At 42.2% G+C, this 22868-nt stretch overlaps 1 protein-coding gene across 4 annotated transcripts in view; it reads right to left on the bottom strand.

Annotated features, from left to right (window-relative positions):
• Positions 1-1670: 1670 nt before the first annotated feature.
• Positions 1671-22868, bottom strand: part of Asxl2 (ASXL transcriptional regulator 2) — a 92609-nt gene continuing 71411 nt past the window's right edge. For all 4 annotated transcript variants that reach the window (XM_028874991.2, XM_028874992.2, XM_028875005.2 and 1 more), the window contains 5 exons: positions 18751-18914; positions 15022-15118; positions 13505-13610; positions 10196-10910; positions 1671-4383 (listed from right to left, as the gene is read on the bottom strand). In XM_028874991.2, coding sequence (XP_028730824.1) covers positions 1954-4383; positions 10196-10910; positions 13505-13610; positions 15022-15118; positions 18751-18914 — 3512 coding nt within the window. In that variant the 3' untranslated portion in view covers positions 1671-1953. The remainder of the gene's footprint in view (positions 4384-10195; positions 10911-13504; positions 13611-15021; positions 15119-18750; positions 18915-22868) is intronic.

Below are 22868 nucleotides of genomic sequence, written 5' to 3'. Positions count from 1 at the left end.
CCACCTGTACTGGGTTGTAGTATTACATCACACACTTCAAATAGGAGAATTGAAATGAAGCAATACAGACTATTTGATATCAAAACACCTGGTGAACTGATGTTTTCTTGAAACCGTCTTTAACTGTGACTTAGTAGTATTTGCTTAAAGTTTGTAACTAGTTCATTTTTTGTTTTGTTTTGTTTTCTCAAGACAGGGTTTCTCTGTGTAGTTTTGGTGCCTGTCCAGGCTCTCACTCTGTAGCCCAGGCTGGCCTTGAACTCGAGATCTGCCTGGCTCTGCCTCCCGAGTGCTGGGACTAAAGGCGTGGGCCACCACTGCCCGGCTTGTTTGTTTGTTTTAAAGACAGTGTCATATTGTGTACCCTGAACTTGCTAGGTGGACCAGACTGGCCTTGAACTCACCGAGGTCCGCCTGACTCTGACTCCCAAGCGCTGTGATTAAAAGTGTGTGTCACTATGTCCACCAACTAAAGGTTTTTTATTTTTGTTTTATTTTTTAAATAGACTTCTTTAATTTATTTATTTATGTTTTTGGAGACAGGATTTCTTTATGTAGCCCTGGCTGTCCTGAAACTCATTATGAAGACCAGGCTGGCCTTGAACTCAGAGATCAGCCTGCCTCTGCCTCCAGAGTGCTGGAAAAGGATTTTAAGAATAATCATCAAAAAGAAAGAAAAATTGTAAAATTTCACAGCCAGATAATTGATTAGTCACTCATAATGCCCCTTCTTTCCCATCGGGCATCCCGGCTGTCCCGAGAGCAGAAACTGTAGAACAGTGACTCACTTTCTAAAGCAGCACACTGTCTTCTTTCTCCACGAGTTGGGTGCAAACATGTGGTATGGTAGGATGGCATAAGATCCCTGCATCCATCTCTCATGCCTGGGATGTCAAAGGAGCAAAGAGGTACCACTACAGAGCCTTTCTACCTGGAATGGTGTGAGAGAGACGAGGAAAATAAAGTATTTTGTGTCCAGTGTTAAAATCACTCTTCCCAATTCCTGAAGGTAAGTTTCAGCTGTTTCTTCAGTTTCATTCCCCTTCGCCAACAAGATACAGTTCTCTCTCTCTCTCTCTCTCTCTCTCTCTCTCTCTCTCTCTCTCTCTCTCTCTCTCTCACACACACACACACACACACACACACCAATCACTAATGTATGTGTGCATTTTCTTTTACACTGGTATTTCAGACCTGTCTGTAGGAGCCCAGGAATGATACAGTGTCAGGATGTATTATTGCTGGAACTAATGCCATGACAGACTAGACTAATAGAGGAGTCCTTCTTAAATAACATTCACTGACTAGGAAACAGCAGAGTTCTGCTTGACAACAGTACTGATTCATGGACCAAAAGCTAAGTCAGGACTGTCAGGATCAAAAACACTGTCTGGGAAGTTAATACCTCTTTAAAAATTCCACTTAAAATGGTTCCACCTAAAGTAAAAGGATGAGTAAAGCCCCAATCCAAATCCTTCAAAGGCATGTTATCTGGGAAGAAGCTGCAGCCAGCCTGTGCAGACATAACCAGCATGATGCTCACCTCCTGACCACTCGTCCCTTTTCCCCGACCACCCTGGGAAAGGCTGGAGGCACGCAGTTATCTTTCACCATGCATACCACTCACAACTATTTTCAGAGTCAAAAGAAATGGAACAGAAATCTGAATGTAAAGTTAACACATCATTACCTAAATCCTTGGAAAACAATGTTAAAACAAAAATGTGACATATTTACATGATTTTTTAAGTGCAAACTTGTCACCAATTCATAGTCCTACTCGACTAAGACTTACTATACAAGGTGCTCTTCCTGTAAATCTGAAGACCTGCATTCTGCATTCCTGATTAACGTCTCTTGAGACAACTGCAACTTTATTTCTGTGATTTCAAAGGGTGCACGACCATGTCTTGTTAAGCCTACCCTTCCCTCCTTTACACAGCTGGAGTCTCATTACCGAACGACGAGGCAGGAGACGCACAGTTTGGAGGGGCCAATGCAGTCATCGTGACAGAAAGCTCCACATCCTTTGCACATGATCATGGCTTTCAAGCGGCAGTAACATTTTGAAGGTGTGTCCTCGATGCTGTTCTCGTCAGGAAAGGCCTGCACAGGAAGTGTCTGGCCGTGGCTGCTGGGATTCATAGCTTGGCTAGCAGGGATGGTAGTGACAGTCACGGAAAATGACATTACATCTCCTACATTGCTGGCTACCTGGCTACCTGGCACAGCAGAGCTATGGTCCATGTCTGATGAGGTGGAGACATTGATCATGCCTCGATAGCTTGGCCCTATCTGCGTGGGGCTTCCATACAACTTGGGGGTTTGCAGCGGGGGAAGGAGGAGAGGCTGCTGCGTGGGACTGTCTGCAGGCAGAGAAAGAGCAGTCGAATTGAAAAGCTCGGGGCTGCTACACACTGTCTTACCTCTCATGGCGTGAGCCACCTGTTTCTGTGCTGCCTGAATAAAATCTCTTGCTAGGGTCTTCTCATCAAATGTCTGGCCTCTAGAGAATATGTAATTCTCCTTGCCCAAAGTGGTTTGCTCACTCCCTGGGGCCTCAGCCTTACCATTCTTGCTGGCTAAGCAATCATTGGGGGACGGCGTGTCCCCACTGTGGGGGTGCTTCCCAGAACTCTGAGAAGCCCAGGGCTCCTCCTTCACTGACACAGGCTCCTGCTCGTCCGCCACACTCTCTTCATCAGTTTCATCTCTGCTGCTGCCGCCGCCGCCACCACCGCCGCCGCTGTCCCCAGTTGTGGTTTTACAATCTGCACACCCCGTCTTCAAGTCTTCGGAAGGGCTACTTAGACAAAGCCGCTCCTCGGGATTTACAGAATGTGTCCTCCTCACGCTCTCTGAGCCCCGGCCATAGGTGGAAATATTCAGTAAATAGTGACCTGCCATTGCAGGCTTGGCTGTCCTTCTGCCAGCAAAGCCCAGCATGAATTTCTGGCTTGTGGACATGTCTTCCAACTGGAAACCTGAGTGCGCAAAGTTGAACTGAGAGGGTGGTACAAAAGAAAGAACGCTCTGTCTCTGAGCCCTCTGGATGAGAGTCTGAAAAAGCTGATCTTGAGTTGTTTTACTTAGTCCTTCTGGGTACTGGTGAGCGTCAATGCACGAGTCCCTCGGGTCCTTAGCTTCGAAGACTGGCCTTGGGACCTGGGGAAGCTGCTTACTCTGCAAGGGTTTGCCCAGCTGCTGGATAGCCAGATAGGCCTGCCTGCCATTAACTTCCTCTCTGGTGCTACTTTCCATTACACTGGTACCAGGGAATGTTCCTATCCCTTTTTCCTCTTTTGTAGTCAGTGGGACTGTTTTCATTTCAACTTTGGTGAGAGGTTTAGGCAGAATTTGCTCCATGGGAACATCTTTGCCCTGGAGCAGCTGAGTAACTAAAGGATTATTAGCAGGGATACTAGAACTTGGTCTTGAAACGGGTCCATTCATATTTGCAGAAGTTCCTGGGGTTTTAAGGCTGGAAGCTGCTGTCGAAGTGCTTGAGGATGAAGCTGCTCCAGCAGGTCCTGAAGTTCCACTGGCCTGGGGTACAGAGAGTTTTTCTAAACTGGCTGTTGTCACCAGGGATGTTACAGCGGGGGAAGTCAGGTCCAGTCGAGCAGAAGCAGCTGCCTTTGCTGAGGCTGAAGGCTTTGGTGCGTTCTTACTAGAACCTGCTGTGGGCTCAACTGTGCCATCAGCTACAAAACAAACAGGTGAAGCTCTTGAGATCAGAGCAGGCCCTGCTGGAGAAGGAGCTTTCTCCTGCCTGCAACTGCTCGGGTCTTGAGGGTGGCAAGGAGAGGCTGCTGTGGCTGTTGCTGCCTTGGGGGGTTCTGGGTTTTCCCTGTTTGATTTCTCTATGTGGGGTGGTAATGGGATGCTTGTGCATGCTCCACTGTTGGCAAGTGCTGTAGGCACTGAGGAGGTTTGCTGTAGTTGTGCTCCAGAGACACCAGGAGGCTGTGCTCGGCATGGTGCATTGGTCTCAAGTTGGGGACCGCCTGGTAAAAGCTCTCTCGGACCTCCCCTGCTTCCAGTTCCTGCCAGCTCCAGTGTGAGACCCTTTCCAGTTGCACTGGCTCTGTCTGAGCCTGGACTTCCTCCTCCAGCAGCTTTCCTTTCCCCACCCTCTCCTGGGCTGTGTCCACCCCCAGGCCCAGGTCCGGGAATGGTCCCTCCAACTGAGGCGGCTGCAGCAGCTGCAGCGGCTGCAGCGGCTGCTGCCCTCTGTGCTTTGACCAACTGGGCTTTTGCTTTGATGTCTGCCAGAGTTCTGGCTCCTGTTCTGTAAGGACTAGGGATGGAGACTGGAAAACGAGCCCTGGGAGAGACCTGCGATGTAGAAAGCAGCAGCGGGGAGATTCTGGAGACCGGGATCTGAAGGAAAAAAAAAAGGGGGGGGGGGAGAACAGAGATCAATTTAGGCTCTGACTAGAGTGGATGAGCACAGTGCAGCCATGACACACACTGCCGCTATGATTACGAACACACATGTTGGGGGTGAGAGGGCTCAGCAGCTAAGAGCACTGTCTGCTCTTCCAGAGGTCCTGAGTTCAAGTCCCAGCAACCACAGGGTGGCTCACAGCCATCTATAGTGGGATCTGATGCCCTCTTCTGGCATACAGGAACACATGCAGATAGAGCACTCATACACACTAAATAAAAAAAATAAATCTAAAAAACAAAACAAAAAAACCCAAAAAAACCCCAAGTTGTTGAGTGCTCAGCCCCACTCTGTCTACCCACACACAGGATCATATGCATAATGTCTGCCAAGCATTTTCACTTCTGGGAATGCTGTACTTATTTGTGTAAACTTACTAAAATGCATGTGGTTTTGGATCCAATACCCCAATTTATGAATCAGAATGGTTAGAAAAATGAATATTATACTAAAGAAAAAGTGTGTAATAAACTACTAACTTTGAAACCATTGTTTTGTTTTTTTTTGAAACAGGGTTTCACTATGTAGTTCTGGCTGTCCTGGAACTCACTATGTAGGCCAAGCTGGCCTTGGATTCACAAAGATCCCCCTGCCTCTGCTATTAAAGGTAAAGCCATGTGTCACTATGCCTCGCTGAAACCACTATGCCTCGCTGAAACCACTGATTTTTATATCATAAAAGAATATGATTCCTGTCCTAAATAAAACTTTGGAAGGTAAGGAAACTCACTACAATGTATTCATTGTATGAATCCTTTCAGTATCTAGCTGAGTTTAAAGGAGCAAAAAATGTTAACTTTCTAGAGTATTTAATTTCAAAAAATAAGTGCTTAAATAAATTCCAAGAAAAGTATGCCATCTTTATATAAATTTTCAATTATAAATTAATTGTAAAGTCACTATTTTTCATTGCTCAAAAGGTCATAAGTATTTAAAATCAATTCTCTATACCTCAGAAATCAGTGTGGTATTTTATAACAGTTGTGATAAATTGATATACTTAAAAATTATGTTTGTTTAGCTGGGCAGTGGTGGTGCACACCTTTAATCCCAGGCACTCGGGAGGCAGAAGCAGGCGGATCTCTGAGCTCGAGGCCAGCCTGGTCTACAGAACAAGTTCCAGGATGACCAGGCCTACACAGAGAAATCCTGTCTCAAAAAAACCAAATCAAACCAAAACAAAACAAACAAAAACCCAAAACAAAACCCAACAAAACAAATTTTTCTACTTAGTTGTAAAGCTTAGCATTTTTACTCAGCACACAGTGATTTTAAGTTGCATGGGGAGAAAGAAGCAAGTATTGCCTCTTTTAATATAGAGAAGAGACTACAGGAGAAACAGGCAAAGCCAGAAGAGAAAACACGAGGAACTCTTTTGAGGACAAATGACCTTATTTAGGCATAAGGCCATGGAGCCAACCTCTAGTACTACGTGTGTACACACACACTTTTTTTGGGTGTGTGCAGGTGTAGAGTGTGTGCTAATGTAGACCAAGGCTGTCTGTGGTGGTATTGTGTCCCCCAAAATATTGTGTATTCTAATAAATTTATCTGGGGTCAGAGAACAGACAGCCACTAGATACAAAGGCTAGAAAATGGTGGCACTCACACCTTTAATCCTAGCATTCCAGAGATAGAAATCCCTCTGGATCTCTGTGAGTTCAAGGCCACATTGGAAACAGCCAAGCATGGTGACACGCCTTTAATCCCAGAAAGCCAGCCTTTAATCCCAGGGAGTGGTGGTAGAAAGTAGAAAGATATATAAGGCGTGAGAACGAGAAATTAGAAGGTTTTGGCTGGTTAAGCATTTGGCTGGTTAAGCATGTGGCTGGTTAAGCTTCAGGCTTTTGAGCAGCAATTCAGCTGAGACCCATTCCGGATGAGGACTGAGAGGCTTCCTTCCAGTCTGAGGAGACAAGACCAGCTGAGGATCCGGTGAGGTGAGATAGCTGTGGCTTGCTCTGTCTCTCTGATCTACCAGCATGGACCCCAATAACTCGCCTCGGGTTTGATTTTATTAATAAGAACATTTAAGATTCCTGCTACATCTGGCGCCCAACGTTCGTGTTACGAATTCATGAAAAAGCTGTTTGCCTGTGGCCTTGTGAGCCCCAGCTCAGGCCCAAGCTACACTCAGCCGGTTGTGGTGGCACACGCCGGTAGGATTTGCTGAAGGAGACAGAGGCAGGAGGATCCCGAGTTTGAGCCGGCCTAGGAGGCTTGGGAGAAGCTTTGGCCCGGACTGAGCCACAAACAGTGGTGGGACCATGGAAGCAGTGGCTACTGCTCCAGGTTGCCAGCTCCTTCTCATCATGTTGGTGACTGCGGTGATGCTGCTACCTGGAACAAAGGGTTTACTGCTGCTGGTTCAGAGAAGAATTGCCAGGACCATCATGTTACAAGAAAGCATCGGCAAAGGTCAGTTTGGAAAAGTTTGGCAAGACAAATGGTGGGGAGAAATTGTTGTGAAGATTTTCTGTTCTAGGGAAGAATGTTCATGGTTCCGAGAGACAGACATTTATCAGACTATGATTGCTCCAAACCACAGAGGAGGCACAAAAAAAAAAAAAAAAAAAAAAAAAAAGTCTGCAGGAAACCATGACCATGCCTAACAGTGACTTTGACTTTGAAATCTTTAAAAAGATGACAGGATCCTACAACGATGATTCCACATGGACTATGATAAAGCCATTAAGCCGATTAACACCATGGAAAAATCGACTTTGGACTACAAACTGGTCAGGACAATTTCGAGAGGACTAGCTGAGATGATCCAGCCTGACAGACTACTTGAACAAGGACTTGAAACAAGCCCTGAACTTTCCTATTATGCAGAGACTGGACAAATGATACAGGACTTGATGATTAACCCAAAAATTTTCTTTTCAAGATTCCCTAAAGATATCTTCACCCCTAGAAAGCAAAAAGAAAAAGAGAATATAGATATGAGATAGATCATCGAATCTACTCTGAGAAAAAAGATAAAGAAATAATAGGATAAATAGGTAGATCATTGAATCTACACTGAAGAAAAAGGGGAAGATATAAAAATGACAAATGGTATACTACTGAATCTATTATGAAAAGAAAAAAGAGAGAATATGGATATGATAAGATAAAAAGGGAGATTATGGAATCTACTTTTAAAAAGGAACTACTTGTTTTAAATAAGATAAGTAATGAAAATTTTTTGGTCTGAGTTTATCAGATGTTACTGGACTGGACATTGTTAATATATATAATGGAGTTTTTTGTCTGGATCTGTCAAATGTTAATGGACTAGACATCATTAATGTAAGTTTTGGCTGTATATATTGTATATACTTATTGGATAGTTTTTTCTTGTATTAGTTATAAGTTTTTTTTAATTTTAGACAAAAAGAGAGGAGATGTGGTGGTATTGTGTCCCCCAAAATATTGTGTATTCTAATAAATTTATCTGGGGTCAGAGAACAGACAGCCACTAGATACAAAGGCTAGAAAATGGTGGCACTCACACCTTTAATCCTAGCATTCCAGAGATAGAAATCCCTCTGGATCTCTGTGAGTTCAAGGCCACATTGGAAACAGCCAAGCATGGTGACACGCCTTTAATCCCAGAAAGCCAGCCTTTAATCCCAGGGAGTGGTGGTAGAAAGTAGAAAGATATATAAGGCGTGAGAACGAGAAATTAGAAGGTTTTGGCTGGTTAAGCATTTGGCTGGTTAAGCATGTGGCTGGTTAAGCTTCAGGCTTTTGAGCAGCAATTCAGCTGAGACCCATTCCGGATGAGGACTGAGAGGCTTCCTTCCAGTCTGAGGAGACAAGACCAGCTGAGGATCCGGTGAGGTGAGATAGCTGTGGCTTGCTCTGTCTCTCTGATCTACCAGCATGGACCCCAATAACTCGCCTCGGGTTTGATTTTATTAATAAGAACATTTAAGATTCCTGCTACAGCTGTCCTCAGACTTGTGACCCTCCGCCAGGCTCATGAAAACACACTCCTGAGTGTGTCACCCTACCTGACACCATAACTTAAAAGGCATCAGTATTATTAACATACTAGAATTAAACAACAATGCAGTTCAAAGGTTTCTTACTTGTAAGTTTCAATTATTTTGTATTCATGAAGAATTAATGAGATGTTATATTTTAAGGATATAAACCATTCTACAGTGGAAGGGATAACAATACTGAGTGGACATACACCGAGCAAAGTCATTAGATTCTTTTACTTTCTCTTTCTTTCTTTTTTGTTTTTTGAGACAGGGTTCTTTCTCTGTGTAGCTTTGTGCCTTTCCTGGAACTCACTCTGTAGACCAGGCTGGCCTCGAACTCACAGAGATCTGCCTGCCTCTGCCTCCTGAGTGCTGGGATGAAAGGCATGCGCCACCACCACCCAGCTAGATTCTTTTACTTTATACAGTAAAACAAACAAAATACATCAAGTTGTAACATTTACGGTAAAATTCCAATTTTGTTTAAAACGGTCTTTTCTGTTTTGTTGTTGTGATGTGATGAGGCCTCACTGGTTTAGCCAATTCACTATCTTTCTGCATTACCTTCCCAGGGCTTGCTATTAAAGGCATATAGAAACAAACGACCTAAAACATTTGTTCTGTTATAAACTCTATTAAGCTGCGTCTCTGAAAGCTAGATAGGGTATAAGGTAAAAGAGTAAACAACTTCTGACAAGATCCTAGGAAGGAGACATTCAAGTAATCTGGTCAGAATGGATTCAAGTGCTCAGTGTAGAATCATTCTGAATTAAACTAAAATGGAATATGGTTCCTAGGTCTAGAATTCATTTCTGAGTTGGGCAGTGGTGGCGCATGCCTTTACTCCCTACAGAGGCAGGCAGATCTTTTGAGTTCAAGACTAGCCTGGTCTACAGAACTAGTTCCAGCACAGCCAGGGACACAAAGAGAAACCCTAGAAAAACAAAAAACCAAAACAACAAAGAAATCATCTTTGATTGGCATTCACTAAAGACAAGTTTTCGGTCAATAATTCATACTCAAGCAGCAGCAACGGAAAACACTGAGAATTCAATGCCAGCCTGAGTTACGTATCGAGACTGCCTCAAAGAGGAGTGTCGGGGGGCTTCTGTACTCTGACTCCTTACTCAGATATCAAGAAAGATTTGGGAGGAATGCAGTTCTAGAGCCTAATTTTTTTTTCCAGGCTATTACAGAACTTTATTGGACTTTTACCAGTTTACATACATGTGTGCATGTGTAGATACAGGAGTGTAGTTCTAGGAACCTTTTTTTTTTTTTGATAAATGCTGTTTATTGAAGGAGGGAGGTCTTAAATACAGGCTTAGAGCTCAATGGAAGAACCCCGGAGGGCAGAAGTTTGCTACAGATGTTTTACAATCTTGCATCTAAGCTGTTAATGCCCGTTATGCAGGATACACAGACAAGGAACTTCCCTTAAGCATTCAGAAGGTTGAAACCTGGCAGGGAATTAGCATAGGGAGGACATCAAGGTCAAGGTCAGCAAGCAAGGCAACAGCTACCCAAAATGGGGGCCAGGGCCCTACAGGTCCCCCTTTTACTAAAAAATGAGCTTCTGACGTAGGTTGTGTAGGACGTTAGCAGGTCACCTTACCCGTCATGGAGACGCCTACCCAGGACACACAGGCATAGAGCTTGATTTTTACCATTTATATAATGCCATGGTTATATGTGTATTAAATATAGGCTACTGCCTCTACGGTTATAGCACAATTGTGAAACCGAGTAGGTACAAGCACTTTCTTACCTTGAGAGGTGGTACTTTTCGCACTTGGACTCTGTCCCCTCTACTAAGAAAGGGCTGTGGCGAGACAGGAAATGGCTGCTGGTGCTGGTGATTCTCAGTGATACGTGGTCTTTTTTCCCAGCTGCTAGTGGCCTCTTCTTGGGTAAGAGAAGATTTCCTTTTGAGACTTTCTGGGATCTGATCAGTAAGAGTTGCTGGAGGCATCTTCATATCAGGGTCCAGTGGACCTGCTTCTTCAACAGGCTTTGTCATGGGTTTTTCTAAGCCAGCATTTTTAGATTTGCTTGGGGATGTAGCTAACACTTCTTGGTTCTCACTTTTGTCATAGTTAGAAGTTGTGACGACATGATTTTCTTTCTCAGACTCCTGTTCAGCACAGACAACTGGCTTCTGCTCTAAGAGCCTCTCATCCTCAGGGCACTGGCTGGACTTCATGGTAACAAACTCACTTGTATTGCCGCCTGATGATGCAATGGGTTCTGGGGATTTCGAGTGTGGCTGTGCCTCATCTTGGCTTTCTTCTTCTTTTTTGAATGGTGAGAGTATTTGCACTGTTTCTTCTTTACACTCTGACTGAAGAACTACTGGGATGATTCTGACAGGAGAGGCTTCTGAAGGAAATAAGGATTTTGGTTGCTCAGCTGGGGTTTTCTTTACTTTGGAATCACTAGGGGAAGCTGTCAGTTTCTGTGAATCTTCAAGGCTTAAGCCAGAACTAAAAAATTGAAGGAAATGTTGTCAGTTGGGAAATAGTCCAAATTACTTAATACACAAGAAAAGTAGACTACATCAGTAACTAGGAAACCCCTAACACAGATACTTTCTGTAGCACTCTTGACCCAAAGTAGTTAAATTCAAATCTTGGCTCTGGTAACAACTGTAGATAAGATACTGACTGACTAGGCTTCTGCACCTTAATTTCTTTAATTGTACACTGGAATTAACAAGTTCAACATTGCTATGATAAAGTTAACTCCATGTGAAGTTCTCACTTGGCACACAATCAAAGTTCTATAGTGGTGGCTGGTATTGTCACTTCTGCTTCTACAGGAGCCATAGTATGTAGAGACTCACAGGCTACCTACAAGAACCCGAGACTTAGGTTGGAACTGGGATCAATCCTGTTAACCAATGTTTGTGGCAAGACTGACCCAAGACTTCTGAGGGAAACTTGCAAAGTGAGAAGACAGCAGGAAAGTTATCAAGTTCTTCAGCTTAGACAGAACTGAGTTTGTAGAAAGGCTGTCTAAATCCTACTTTGTCTAGAGCCAAAGTTCTGAGGTTGTATGCTACTGAGCTATCCAGAGGTGAAAGTCAGCTGTGGCTTGCACACGTTGGCCTGGCAAAAAGTGTCACCAATGACCGTTCTTAATATTTCTTTCTTTTTTTTCTTTTAACGCAACAATCAATTAAACCATCTCTGTCACCTCAAGGAATTAGTAATAAAAATAGTCTATCTAGGGCCAGCAAGATGTCTCAGAAGAAAAACAGTGCTTCCCTGATCACCTAGGTTCGAACCAGGAAATTCATGTGGTAGAGAAAGCCAACTCCAAAAGCTGCCTTCTGATCTCCAAAAGCACACTACAGCACATACACCTACAGAATCCCTGTAACTTATAATAATAGATTACCAACTTTATAGCTTAATGCAGGAAAATCAGCATTTGAGACTTTTTTCCCCCAAGACAGGGTTTTGCTCTGTGTAGCCCTGGCTGTCCTGAACTCTATACACCAGGCTGGCCTTGAACTCAGAAATCTACCAAACTCTGCCTCCCAAGTGCTGGGATTAAAGGTGTGTGCTCACACTGCCCGGCTAGCATTTGAGAACTCTTAATTTCTTCTTCTTCTTTTTTTTTTTTTTTTTTTTTTTGGTTTTTCGAGACAGGGTTTCTCTGTGTAGCTTTGTGCCTTTCCTGGAACTCACTTGGTAGCCCAGGCTAGCCTTGAACTCACAGAGATCCGCCTGGCTCTGCCTCCCGAGTGCTGGGATTAAAGGCGTGTGCCACCACCACCCAGCTGAGAACTCTTAATTTCAGTAGGGGTCTTTCTTAAGTGACTAGGAAGGAAGGTGGTCCATGAACACTACCTGGAGCTAAGAGAAGCTCTTCATTTCTCAGTCAGTGATCAATAGAATCCTCTCACTGACTTTACTGGGATGTGAAAAGAGGAAAGGGAGACTAACAAACAGGAGCTGGAATATACAATCCTGTTCAAAGCAAATGGCTTTATTATCGATTAAATGTCTCCAGTACAATTGCATTCTGTTTTTTGTTTTGTTTTGTTTATTAGACAGGGTTTTTCTGTGTAGCCCTGGCTGTTCTGGAACTCACTCTGTTGATCAGGCTGGTCTAGAAGTCAGAGATCTGTTTGCCTCTGCTGGGATTAAAGGTGTGCATGACCACTGCCCAGCTGATTTTCTTTTTCTTTTGTTTTTTCGAGACAGGGTTTCTCTGTGTAGCTTTGTGCCTTTCCTGGAACTCACTCTGTAGACCAGGCTGGCCTCGAACTCACAGAGATTCCCCTGCCTCTGCCTCCTGAGTGCTGGGATTAAAGGTGTGTGCCACCACCGCTCGGCCCAGATGATGTTTTTTTTTTTGTTGTTAAAAAAAAAAAAAAAAAGGGTGTTTCAGACACCAGCCCTAAAATTTGTGTGTTGATTCAGTGATGCTTATCTCCCAGTCACAGAGGAAAGGATTTTAATTACATGTTTGGTATAATGGCCCACATTACATGATTCTTAGGATTCCTGACTAGTTTTGAATAAGTTACATTTTAGACAATCACTATAAAAAATGCACAGAACTCTCAAGTATTATTCTAACTCATGAAATTACTAGAAGCCAGTCTTTTCCAAGGAAAGACTCTAAGATTAAAAATAGAAGAAGAAAATCCAATTCATTTTTTTAAAGGGAGAGGAACCTATTTTGCCAACAATGTATGTTAAGGATCAAGGATTACTAGTGATAAATTTCTGTCCACACGAAATTCTCTCTCTCTTTTTTCCTTTGGTTTTTCAAGACAGCGTTTCTCTGTGTAGCTTTGGAGCCTGTCCTGGAACTCGCTCTGTAGACCAGGCTGGCCTCGAACTCACAGAGAGATCCGCCTGCCTCTGCCTCCTGAGTAGTGGAACTAAAAGGCTTGCGCCGCCACCGCCCAACTCCACAGGCTAATGTTCTGAATGAAAAAGAATTAATGTGATAAAACTTACAGGAAACTAGGACCAGACTTTCTAATAAGGTAAAAATGTGGAGGCATCACATGACACATGTAGGAATGAACATGTGGACTACAGAGTCTGCCTTCTCTTACCTCTGACCATAGTAGCTTTCAAAGAATTGTTCCTTCCATGGCTCTACTCTCTTCTCCTTCTCAATCTCTTGCCGAATTCTCACCTGCATTTCAGGGGTAAATTCACCTGCAATGGATCAACACAATGACATAAATGAAAAAGCATTATTCATGGATTTTAATCATCGAAGACTCTTATAGGAACAGAAAATACTATCACATCAAATCAACAAGCTTCCCAAAGAACCTAGCCAGATAGACAGAAACACCACTAGGTGGAGTCCAGGCACACACTATCCTGGAGTTTTCAATGTGCAGCTAAGGAAGGCCCAAAGAACTTGTTCTCTGCTTGTTCCCCAAAGCATATTCTTCCAGTTACAAACATCATACACCACCTCTAACCTCAAAGTTTTAGTTTATTTGCTAATGGAATGAAAGTAATGAATGTGTGCTGGAACATAGTCTAATGGAGTCACGTGAGGAAAATTCTGAGTGCTTGTGAGAAAACTCCAAGAAAACCAGTCTCATGACCGCAGTTTCTTCAAAGGCACAGAAGTGCTTGGATTATGCTCTCCTGCCCCTCTCACATGTATTGGACAGGAGTGAGTTTACTGAAGATTATTCACTACAACTGGCCACTGTTATTGGTTTATATGCCTCTATGGAAAAACATGGTTTGTGTGTGCTGCTTGTCCGCCACATGCAGCTTGTCCTTGTGATTAGGTCCTTTAATCATGTGATTCCTCTTAACCCTCAGAATATGAACTGTTCCACGCTCTGACTAAAACAGGCTATTGCATGAGACTTTAGTCCTCTTCATTTACCAGCTGCGTTCTCCCAAGGCCCACTGCCAAACAGAGGAGTGACAAATGTGATCTCAGTAAATAATGTCATTAAATATCTTGCCATTTTAAAGTTAGGTTTCTTCAAAGAAAACTGTGTTTGAGGCCTTTTTTCTTTTCTTTTTCTGAGACAGGGTTTCTCTATGTAGCCCTAGCTGTTCTGGAACCTGCTCTGTAGACCAGACTGCTGGCCTCAAACTCACAGAGAGTTTATGTTTAGGAAACTTCTTAACCTTCACTATGATGGCTGTTCTTGGTTGTCAACTTGACTACATTTAGAATTAACTAAAACCCAAGTGGCTGGGCATAACTGTGAAGAATGTTTTTTCTTAATTAACTCATTTGAAGTGGGACTTTCCACCTTTAATCTGGGTTACAGCTTTTGGTCGCAGACTGTATAAAGGACATGGGAAAGGGAGCTTTCACTCTTTGTTTGCTCTTGCTGGTAAGTCCATTCCTTCACTGGCATTACTTTGGGATTCTGGCATACACTGAAAGACTAATGGATTCTTGGACCTTCCATTGGTAAACAGCTGAACTAGCTGGACCCTCCTGCCATGCTAATAACCCTCCTTTACATACAGTCATTCTTCAGGTTCTGTTCCTCTAGAGAGCCCTGACAAATACATTCACCTTCCACATTTGTTCCAGTACCTAGGCATACAGACTCTGGGAGCCACAGGGCAGAATATTTACCTTCTGAGAGCCTTTCCTTCCAGCCCTGAGCTGCAGAAGTGAAGAACTCATTGTTAAGGGCTGAGCCATTCAATTTCATCAAACCATCTGGACCAACCTAGGTCAAAGAGCAAAACAGGGAAAATGTTCAAAGAAAAGGTGTGATGACCACCCTTCATGTCAGAAGAGAACGTATGCACAGTCCATCCCACAGAAACTAGGCATCCCAGCACTCGGGAGGTAGAGGCAGGCAATCTCTGTGAGTTCAAGGCCAGCCTGGTCTACAGAGTGAGTTCCAGGACAGTCAGGGCTACACAGAGAAACCCTGTCTCTAAATAAAGAAAACAAAACAAAACCCACCCAAACATGGCTAGCTCATTCTTCACTGGTGTTTTTTTTTTTCTTTTTAAACCGTAATATCATTTTCTCTTAAAAAAAAAAAATTCTTTTCCATGTATCTCTTTTCCTTTCTCTTTCAGCTCTATTCCAATGATGGAAAAACATTGCTCACTGAATGATACTTAAATACATGTATATTTTGCTCTGAGCAGAGTTTACTATTTTCTTTACAGAACTGGGACCAAATTATATATAACACACCATAACTTTAGTTTTCTCAGAGCACACTATGAAAGTCGAGTCAAGTCAACTGGCATATATTTAGCCTCTCTGAAATTGCTGCAAATTAGTTCATTGTATAAATCTGTCTCAATTAATGGTAAACATGTTGTACACATGTACTTTGTTACCAGTGATTTCCCACAATCAATAAACTGCAACAAACATTCTGGCAGAGATGAATGCATTAGTACTTTTACTGTTTTACTTCTTTGTTTGAAACAGGGAATTGCTATGTAGCCCAGGCTGGCCTTGAACTCAGAGGTTTGCCTCCTAGGGGCTGGAATTAAAGGAGTATGCCACCTTGTCTAGCTGTACTAGTGATTTTCTTTCCTCCTCCTCCTCCTCCTCTTTTCTGTTTTTGTTTTTTAAGACAGGGTTTCTCTGTGTAACAGTCAAGATGTCCCCGAACTCATTAAAGATCCACCTGCCTCTGACTCCTGAGTGCTGGGATTAAAGGCATGCACCACCACACCCAGCTGTGATTTTATTTCTAAGGACTGTATTCCTAGATCAAAATAGGATTAGTATGTAAACAGTTATTGTTATACTACTTTCTAAAGGCTAAAGCTACAAACAGAAGAACATATAATATGCTTTTTTTTTTTTTTTGCCAACATGCATCAACATGTAATTTAATTTTTAACAACCTCATAGGTTTGAAATGGTAGATGATTTCCTGACTCCTGTGTTGTTTACTGTTACTGCACGGTCATTAAACATGGAAGTCTGTGGTGGTCTTGTGAAGAGTCACTTCCCATCATTTTTTAAGTTTTCTATTAGGCTGTTTATTATTATCAAACTGTGAGACATGTCACATGTCACCGATGCTGTATTCCCCCCCATATGTCTACTGAGTTCATTTCTGATGCTTTGCCACAAGGCTTAAATTCTTGTTCTCGTGGGCTAGATGTATCTCCAGGATAGTGCAAAGCACTATGGGACAATCATTTGTGTGTGTCTTTACCCAGTGTTTGCAATGACATCTGTGAGGCATTCAGAAGACAACTTGTAGGAATTAGTTCTCTCCTTTCCCCACGCTGAGTCCTGGAGTTGAACTCAGGTCGTCAGGCTTGACTGCAAACCCTTTTACCTACTAAACCACAGGCCATGGGAAAATTTTTAAATGGAAAAAAAAATTTAATACCTCTAAACTTTGAATTTTCTATCTTGTTTTTTAAGTAACTTTTAACTTTTAAAATACTATGGAAAAAAGTGCCACTCAAAGCATGTACAAAAATACTTTGTTTAAAGCCTGGCAGCGCATGACTTTAATCTCAGCACTTGGGAGGGAGAGGCAGGCAGATCTCTGAGTTCAAAGCCAAACTGGTCTACAGAATTAGTTCCAAGTTAGGCTCCAAAGCTACACAGAGAAACTCGGTCTTGAAAATAAAAAAACAAACAAACAAAAAACAAAAAATAACTTTGTTTACAATTATTTTCAACACCAACATTATCCACATTGAATACATATGGTAACTTAAGCTGCAAGTTCACTTAATTAAAACTGTGTCTTCTCAGTATCACTTACATTGCTCATCACATATCCATAGCTCAAAGACTGGCCAACTACCTTCCTAAGAAAAAAAACACACAAACACACAAACAAACAAGAAACCCTGTAGGATTGCCATCTGTGGGAATTGGAACTAGAAAACTATTATTAAAACTACACATGGCAGGAGACAAGACAGATGGCTAGTGGTTAAGAACACTTTTTGCTCTTGCAGAAGACACAAGTTTGGTTCCCAGCACTTACATGGCATTATAATAATAACATCATAACATTTTAGTTCCAGGGGATCTAGGGTCCTCCTCTGGCCACCTCAGGCATCCGGCACACATGCACTGCACATGCACATTAAATGCATGCAAAACACTCATATAAATAAAATTTTAAAAAACATCTTTAACACCACCACAACACAACAGTAACAAACTACATGTGGCAATCTTCTATCAGAAGGCAGAAAGGACCATCAGTGCTTCTGAGAAAACAGCATTAGACTTCCACAAATAGGCTCTTAGTTATGCTTCGTGTATTATTTCTAGCCTATCACCCTGCTGACGACACTTCTACTTCAGGGACTGGGGACTGGAACAACACAGGACACAGGCACGCACGCACGCACGCACGTGCAGCCGCCAAGTCACCAGGTCCTTAAGATCATGCTGAGACTTCAATCTCCTCATTTCTTCCATCAAGAAGTAAGGTATCTTCTATCAAGAATCTAAGGTAACTTTTTCCTTCTTGGAGGAGATAGGGCAGAGAACACAGTCACTAGGCACAAGTCTCCTTCAGTCTCTATTGCTGGAAGAATACCTGATTATCTAAATTCTCCCAAAGGACTCTGATGACACACACTGAAGACAGACCTGAGACACTGGGAGCACAGCAAATCTCAGAGAAAACAGACTTCGAGCACACTTTTAACTCAGCACTTGGGAGGTAGAGGATCTCTGTGAGGTCAAGGCCAGCTTGATCTACAGAGCAAGTTCCAGGACAGCCAGGGCTACAACAGAGAAACCCTGCCTCAAAGCCCAAAAAAAAAAAAAAAGACTTCATTTTGTCTTTGTAGTCAATTAGCTATAATATTTGTGTAGCTTACCTTTTGAATCTCTCCCTATAAACGAGGAAAGATAGTCTGTTATTACATACTAGGGAAAATGCCTTCCTTTCATATTGTGTTTTTGTTTGTTTGTTTGTTTTGATTTTTCTTTTGTTGACTGGTGGTACCTTATCTGGTATGTCTGTTCATAGCTTTCCATGGAAAGTCACACAACACCACCATTAACACCACACTTTTATAGGAATACATAAAGAAGATACTTTAAAAATCTTAAGAACTAGGCATGTAATTCAGCTGAGTGTTTGCCTAGCATACATCAAGCCCTGGCTTTTATCTCTAGCAACACATACATAGACTTGACATGATGATGTATATCTGTAAGCCCAACCTTCAGGACGTAAACGGAAGAGTTAAGACATCATCAGCTACATAGTAAGTTTATGTCCTGCCTATAACACATGAGATGCTATCTTAAGAAAAACAAAATCTTAGGGAGTTTTAAAGGTGATGATCGTCGGGGCCTCATTTAGTCAGAAAATCACTTATGCTTGCCATCACCCACCTGCCGATCCACCTCTGGAAGCAGTAAAAGCAGGCGCTGCTGGCAATCTCCAGGAAGAACTGAAAAGGTGTGCTTGTTAATCAGTGCTCGAAGATTAGTATTAACCAAAATGGAGTCGGGTGTCTCAACATCAATGTCAGCACACTTAGTCCTTTTCATCTGTCCTACAAAACGAAGAAGACAGTCATTTATCACCTGGCTTTCCTTTCACAGTTTCGGTCCTAACCACAGCTTGCCATGCAGTACCTAAAGTAAAAAGAAAGAACAACCAAACTTAAACACTGCACACTGAAGAAGGGAGAGCTAAAGACCTTAGAAATGTCTTCTAAGGTAAAGAAAATAGATTCTGATCATTTATAGAGAATAAAAAACCCCACAATCTACAAAATAGATCTCTAAAAGTAAACTGTTCATCATTACCTTTCTCCGTCAATTGAAATGACAAATGACACAGATACAGAACACTTGCTTTTATTTTGTTCAATAGAAAATTGGAGCTGGCAAGATCACTCAGAGGTTAAGAACACCAACTGCTCCAGCAGAGGACCTGTGTTTGGTTCCCGGCATCATGTGGCTCACAATTATTACACGTAACTCCAGCTTCAGGGGAACCTAGGCCACCTTCTGACCTTGGTAGGCATCTGCCCGCCACATATGCACATAAGCCCACACAAACACACATAAACACATAAAAAAAAAATATTTTGAGACAGAAAACCTGGCGGAGGAGATGGCACCATAAGTAAAACACTTGACATGTGAACCTAAGAACCTCAATTGCAATCTCCAGAACCTATTTAAAAGCTGGATGTGGTAACATGTTTATAATCACATGGCTCCTATAATAAGACAGGCAGTAAAGACAGGAAGCTCATGGGCCAGCTAACCTGTGTCTGGAGTGGCAGACTGCAGAGACCCTGCCTCAGCACTAATTAGACTTGGTAGTTTATTTAAAAAAAAAAAAAAAAAAAAAAAAAGCCGGGCAGTGGTGGCGCACACCTTTAATCCCAGCACTCGGGAGGCAGAGCCAGGCGGATCTCTGAGTTCGAGGCCAGCCTGGGCTACAGAGTGAGTTCCAGGAAAGGCGCAAAGCTACACAGAGAAACCCTGTCTCAAAAAATCAAAAAAAAAAAAAAAAAAAAAAAAAAAAGAGCCATAAAATTGGGAGGCAAAAATGTTAAAGAGTGATCAAGGGGAAATTGGGGAGTCAGCAGGAATAGACAGAATCAAAATATATTGTATTTATATATAAAAGTTTCAAATGGCCCTCTCTTTCCTTTCCGCTCCTTCCTTCCATCTGTCCTCTCTCTCTCCCCCCTCTCTTTAAAGAAAAAAAAGTTTCAATGAATAAACAAGGGGGAGGGAGCCCTCTGCCTTAAACAATGTAGATGGTAAGGACCAACACTTCAAACTTTCCTCTGACCTCCATACAGGTATTGTGTACAGACACAATCGTATCACACACACAGAGGCCACTGAAGATTTTTAAATCCAAGCCAGATGTGGGAGTACGTGCTTGTAACTCCAGCATTTAAAAGGCAGAGGCAGAAAAACCAGAAGTTCAAGGCTACCCTGGGCTACACACTGAGGTACCAAGCTAGCATGATCTGCATTTTTATTTAAAAAAACAAAAGAAAGCAACAACTCACAATGTATGAATGCACAGAAACTTGAGTACACAAAGATTAGCAGTACTAATTAAAATGTGGTGCTGTTTGTGTACATTTTTACACATTTTACTATTTCCATTGAATCTCATTTTTATCTTGATATCTTCCATCTTTCATTGGTTCTCATTATGTAAATTTAAGTCTTGTAATAAAATTTGGGAAAAGAAAAAATTAAAATGCAACTTAACACGAATAAAAACTGGTTTCTATAAAAAAGGCAAATAGTAATATAGGAATGGGAAGTATGTAGGGAAACAGGAAAAAATTTAAATATTTCTGGTGGAACTGAAGTTTATAGCAAAATCTTAAAGAAAATTTGTAATACCTAACAAACTGAAAACATTGTTTTACATTTATTTATTGTGTGTACATTTGTGTGTTGGAGGGTATCTAGACCATACAGCACATATGGAGGTCAGGGCACCTCTCAGGAGTTGACTCTCTCCTAATACTGGGTGCTGGGGTAAAATTTAGGCTGTCAGGTTTGGCAGCAGGTGTTCTTCCCCACTGAGTCACTTAGCTGGCCTCTGACACACCATACACCTGTACAAAGTTATTTATTCAATCCTTAGTGCAAGTACCCACTAGCTCCTAGCTGAAGAACAAGGAAAGTCACTCTCAGGAAAGAATTTTCCTCAAGTCAGGCCCTCAGGAGTCCTAGAAATTAAAACCCAACACAATCGCAAAAATTATCCAACAAATTATAAAGTATGCTACTATAAATGCCATTAGAATTCAGAAACAACAGGTTTATACTTAGAAATATTGCATGTATGAAACACAGAATACATAGTAGCTATGTGTAAAATGTGTAAAGAAGAGAGCTAGACAGATGGCTCAGTGGTTAAGAGCACTGACTGCTCTTCTAGAGGACCCAGGTTCAATTCTCAGCACCCACATGGCAGCTCACAACTATCTGTAACTCCAAGATCTGACATGCTCATTTAGACATACATGCAGGGAAAACACCAATGCAAATAAAAATAAATGAATTTTAAAAAATGTGTAAAGAAATAGTAGATGCAAACAACAATCAAGAAAACACAAACAGACTTTAAAAAGAAGCAATAGGTAAAAAGAAGCAATAGGACTATTATAGTAGCTAACATCTGTCATCCCAGCATTGGGAAATATAAGCAGGAGGACCACTAAGGTCATCCTCCACTACATAGTGAACTCAAGGCCAGCCTAGGTTCAAGAAACCCTGCTCAAAACAAACACCATCAAAAAGTCTCCCTCCTGCTGGGTGGTGGCAGCAGCAGTGGTGGTGCTTGTCTTTAATCCTAGGACTCAGGAGGCAGAGGCAGGTGGATCTCTGTGAGTTCGAGGCCAGCCTGGTCTATAGAGCAAGATCCAGGACAGGCTCCAAAGCTACACAGAGAAACCCTGTCTCAAAAAACAAGCAACAAACAAAACATACATACAAAAAAAAAAAAAAAAAAAAAAAACCCAAAACAAACTAGATACAGATCTGTGGTGGTTTTAAAGAAAATGGCACCCAAAGGGAGTGACACTATTAGGAAGTGTGGCCTTGTTGAAAAGAGTGTGTCACTGTGGGGGTGGGCTTTTCTCAAGCTTTCCTCAGTGTGACTGTGTGGTGGTACTGTGTTCCCCAAAATATTGTGTACCTTAATAAACTTATCTGGGGTCAGAGAACAGAAAAGCCACTAGTTAGGCAGTGATAGTACACGCCTTTAATCCTAGCATTCCAGAGGCAGAAATCCATGTGTTCAAGGATACAGACAGGCATGGTGACTCATCACGCCTTTAATCCCAGGAAGCAAGCCTTTAATCCTAGGAAGTGATGGTAGAAAGCAGAAAGGTATATAAGGCGTGAGGACCAGAAACTAGAAGCATTTGGCTGGTTAAGCTTTCAGGCTTCTAGCAGCAGTTCAGCTGAGAGCCATTGGGATGAGGACACAGAAGTTTCCAGTCTGAGGAAGCAAGACCAGCTGAAGAACTGGCAAGGTGAGGTAGCTGTGGCTTGTTCTGGCTCTGATCTTCCAGGGTTCACCCCAATAACTGGCCTCAGGTTTGACTTTATTAATAAGAACTTTTAAGATTCCTGCTACATGACTGTTCAGTCAACTTCCTGTTTAGTGCAGGATGTAAGACTCTCAGCTATTTCTCCAGCACATCTGCCTGCACGTTGCCATGCTCCCCATCATGATGATAATGGATTGAACCTCTGAAACTGTAAGCAAGTCACTCCAATTAAATGTTTTCTTTGTAAGAGTTGCTGTGCTCATGGTATCTCTTCACAGCAATAAGAACCCCAAGACAGACATAAACAGAGAATTCTCAATAAAGCAAACTCAAATGGCTGAGAAACACTTAAATGTTCAATATTCTTAGCCATCAAGAAAATGCAAACCAAAACTACATTGAGATTCCATCTTATACCTGTCAGAATGGATAAGATCCATAATAAAAAGTGACACCTCTCGT

The sequence above is a fragment of the Peromyscus leucopus genome, chromosome 22, assembly GCF_004664715.2.
Source record: "Peromyscus leucopus breed LL Stock chromosome 22, UCI_PerLeu_2.1, whole genome shotgun sequence".
In the NCBI taxonomy this organism is placed as follows: Eukaryota; Metazoa; Chordata; class Mammalia; order Rodentia; family Cricetidae; genus Peromyscus; species Peromyscus leucopus.
Note: the sequence above shows the minus strand (reverse complement) of the source record. Positions and strands in the feature narration are given on the sequence as shown.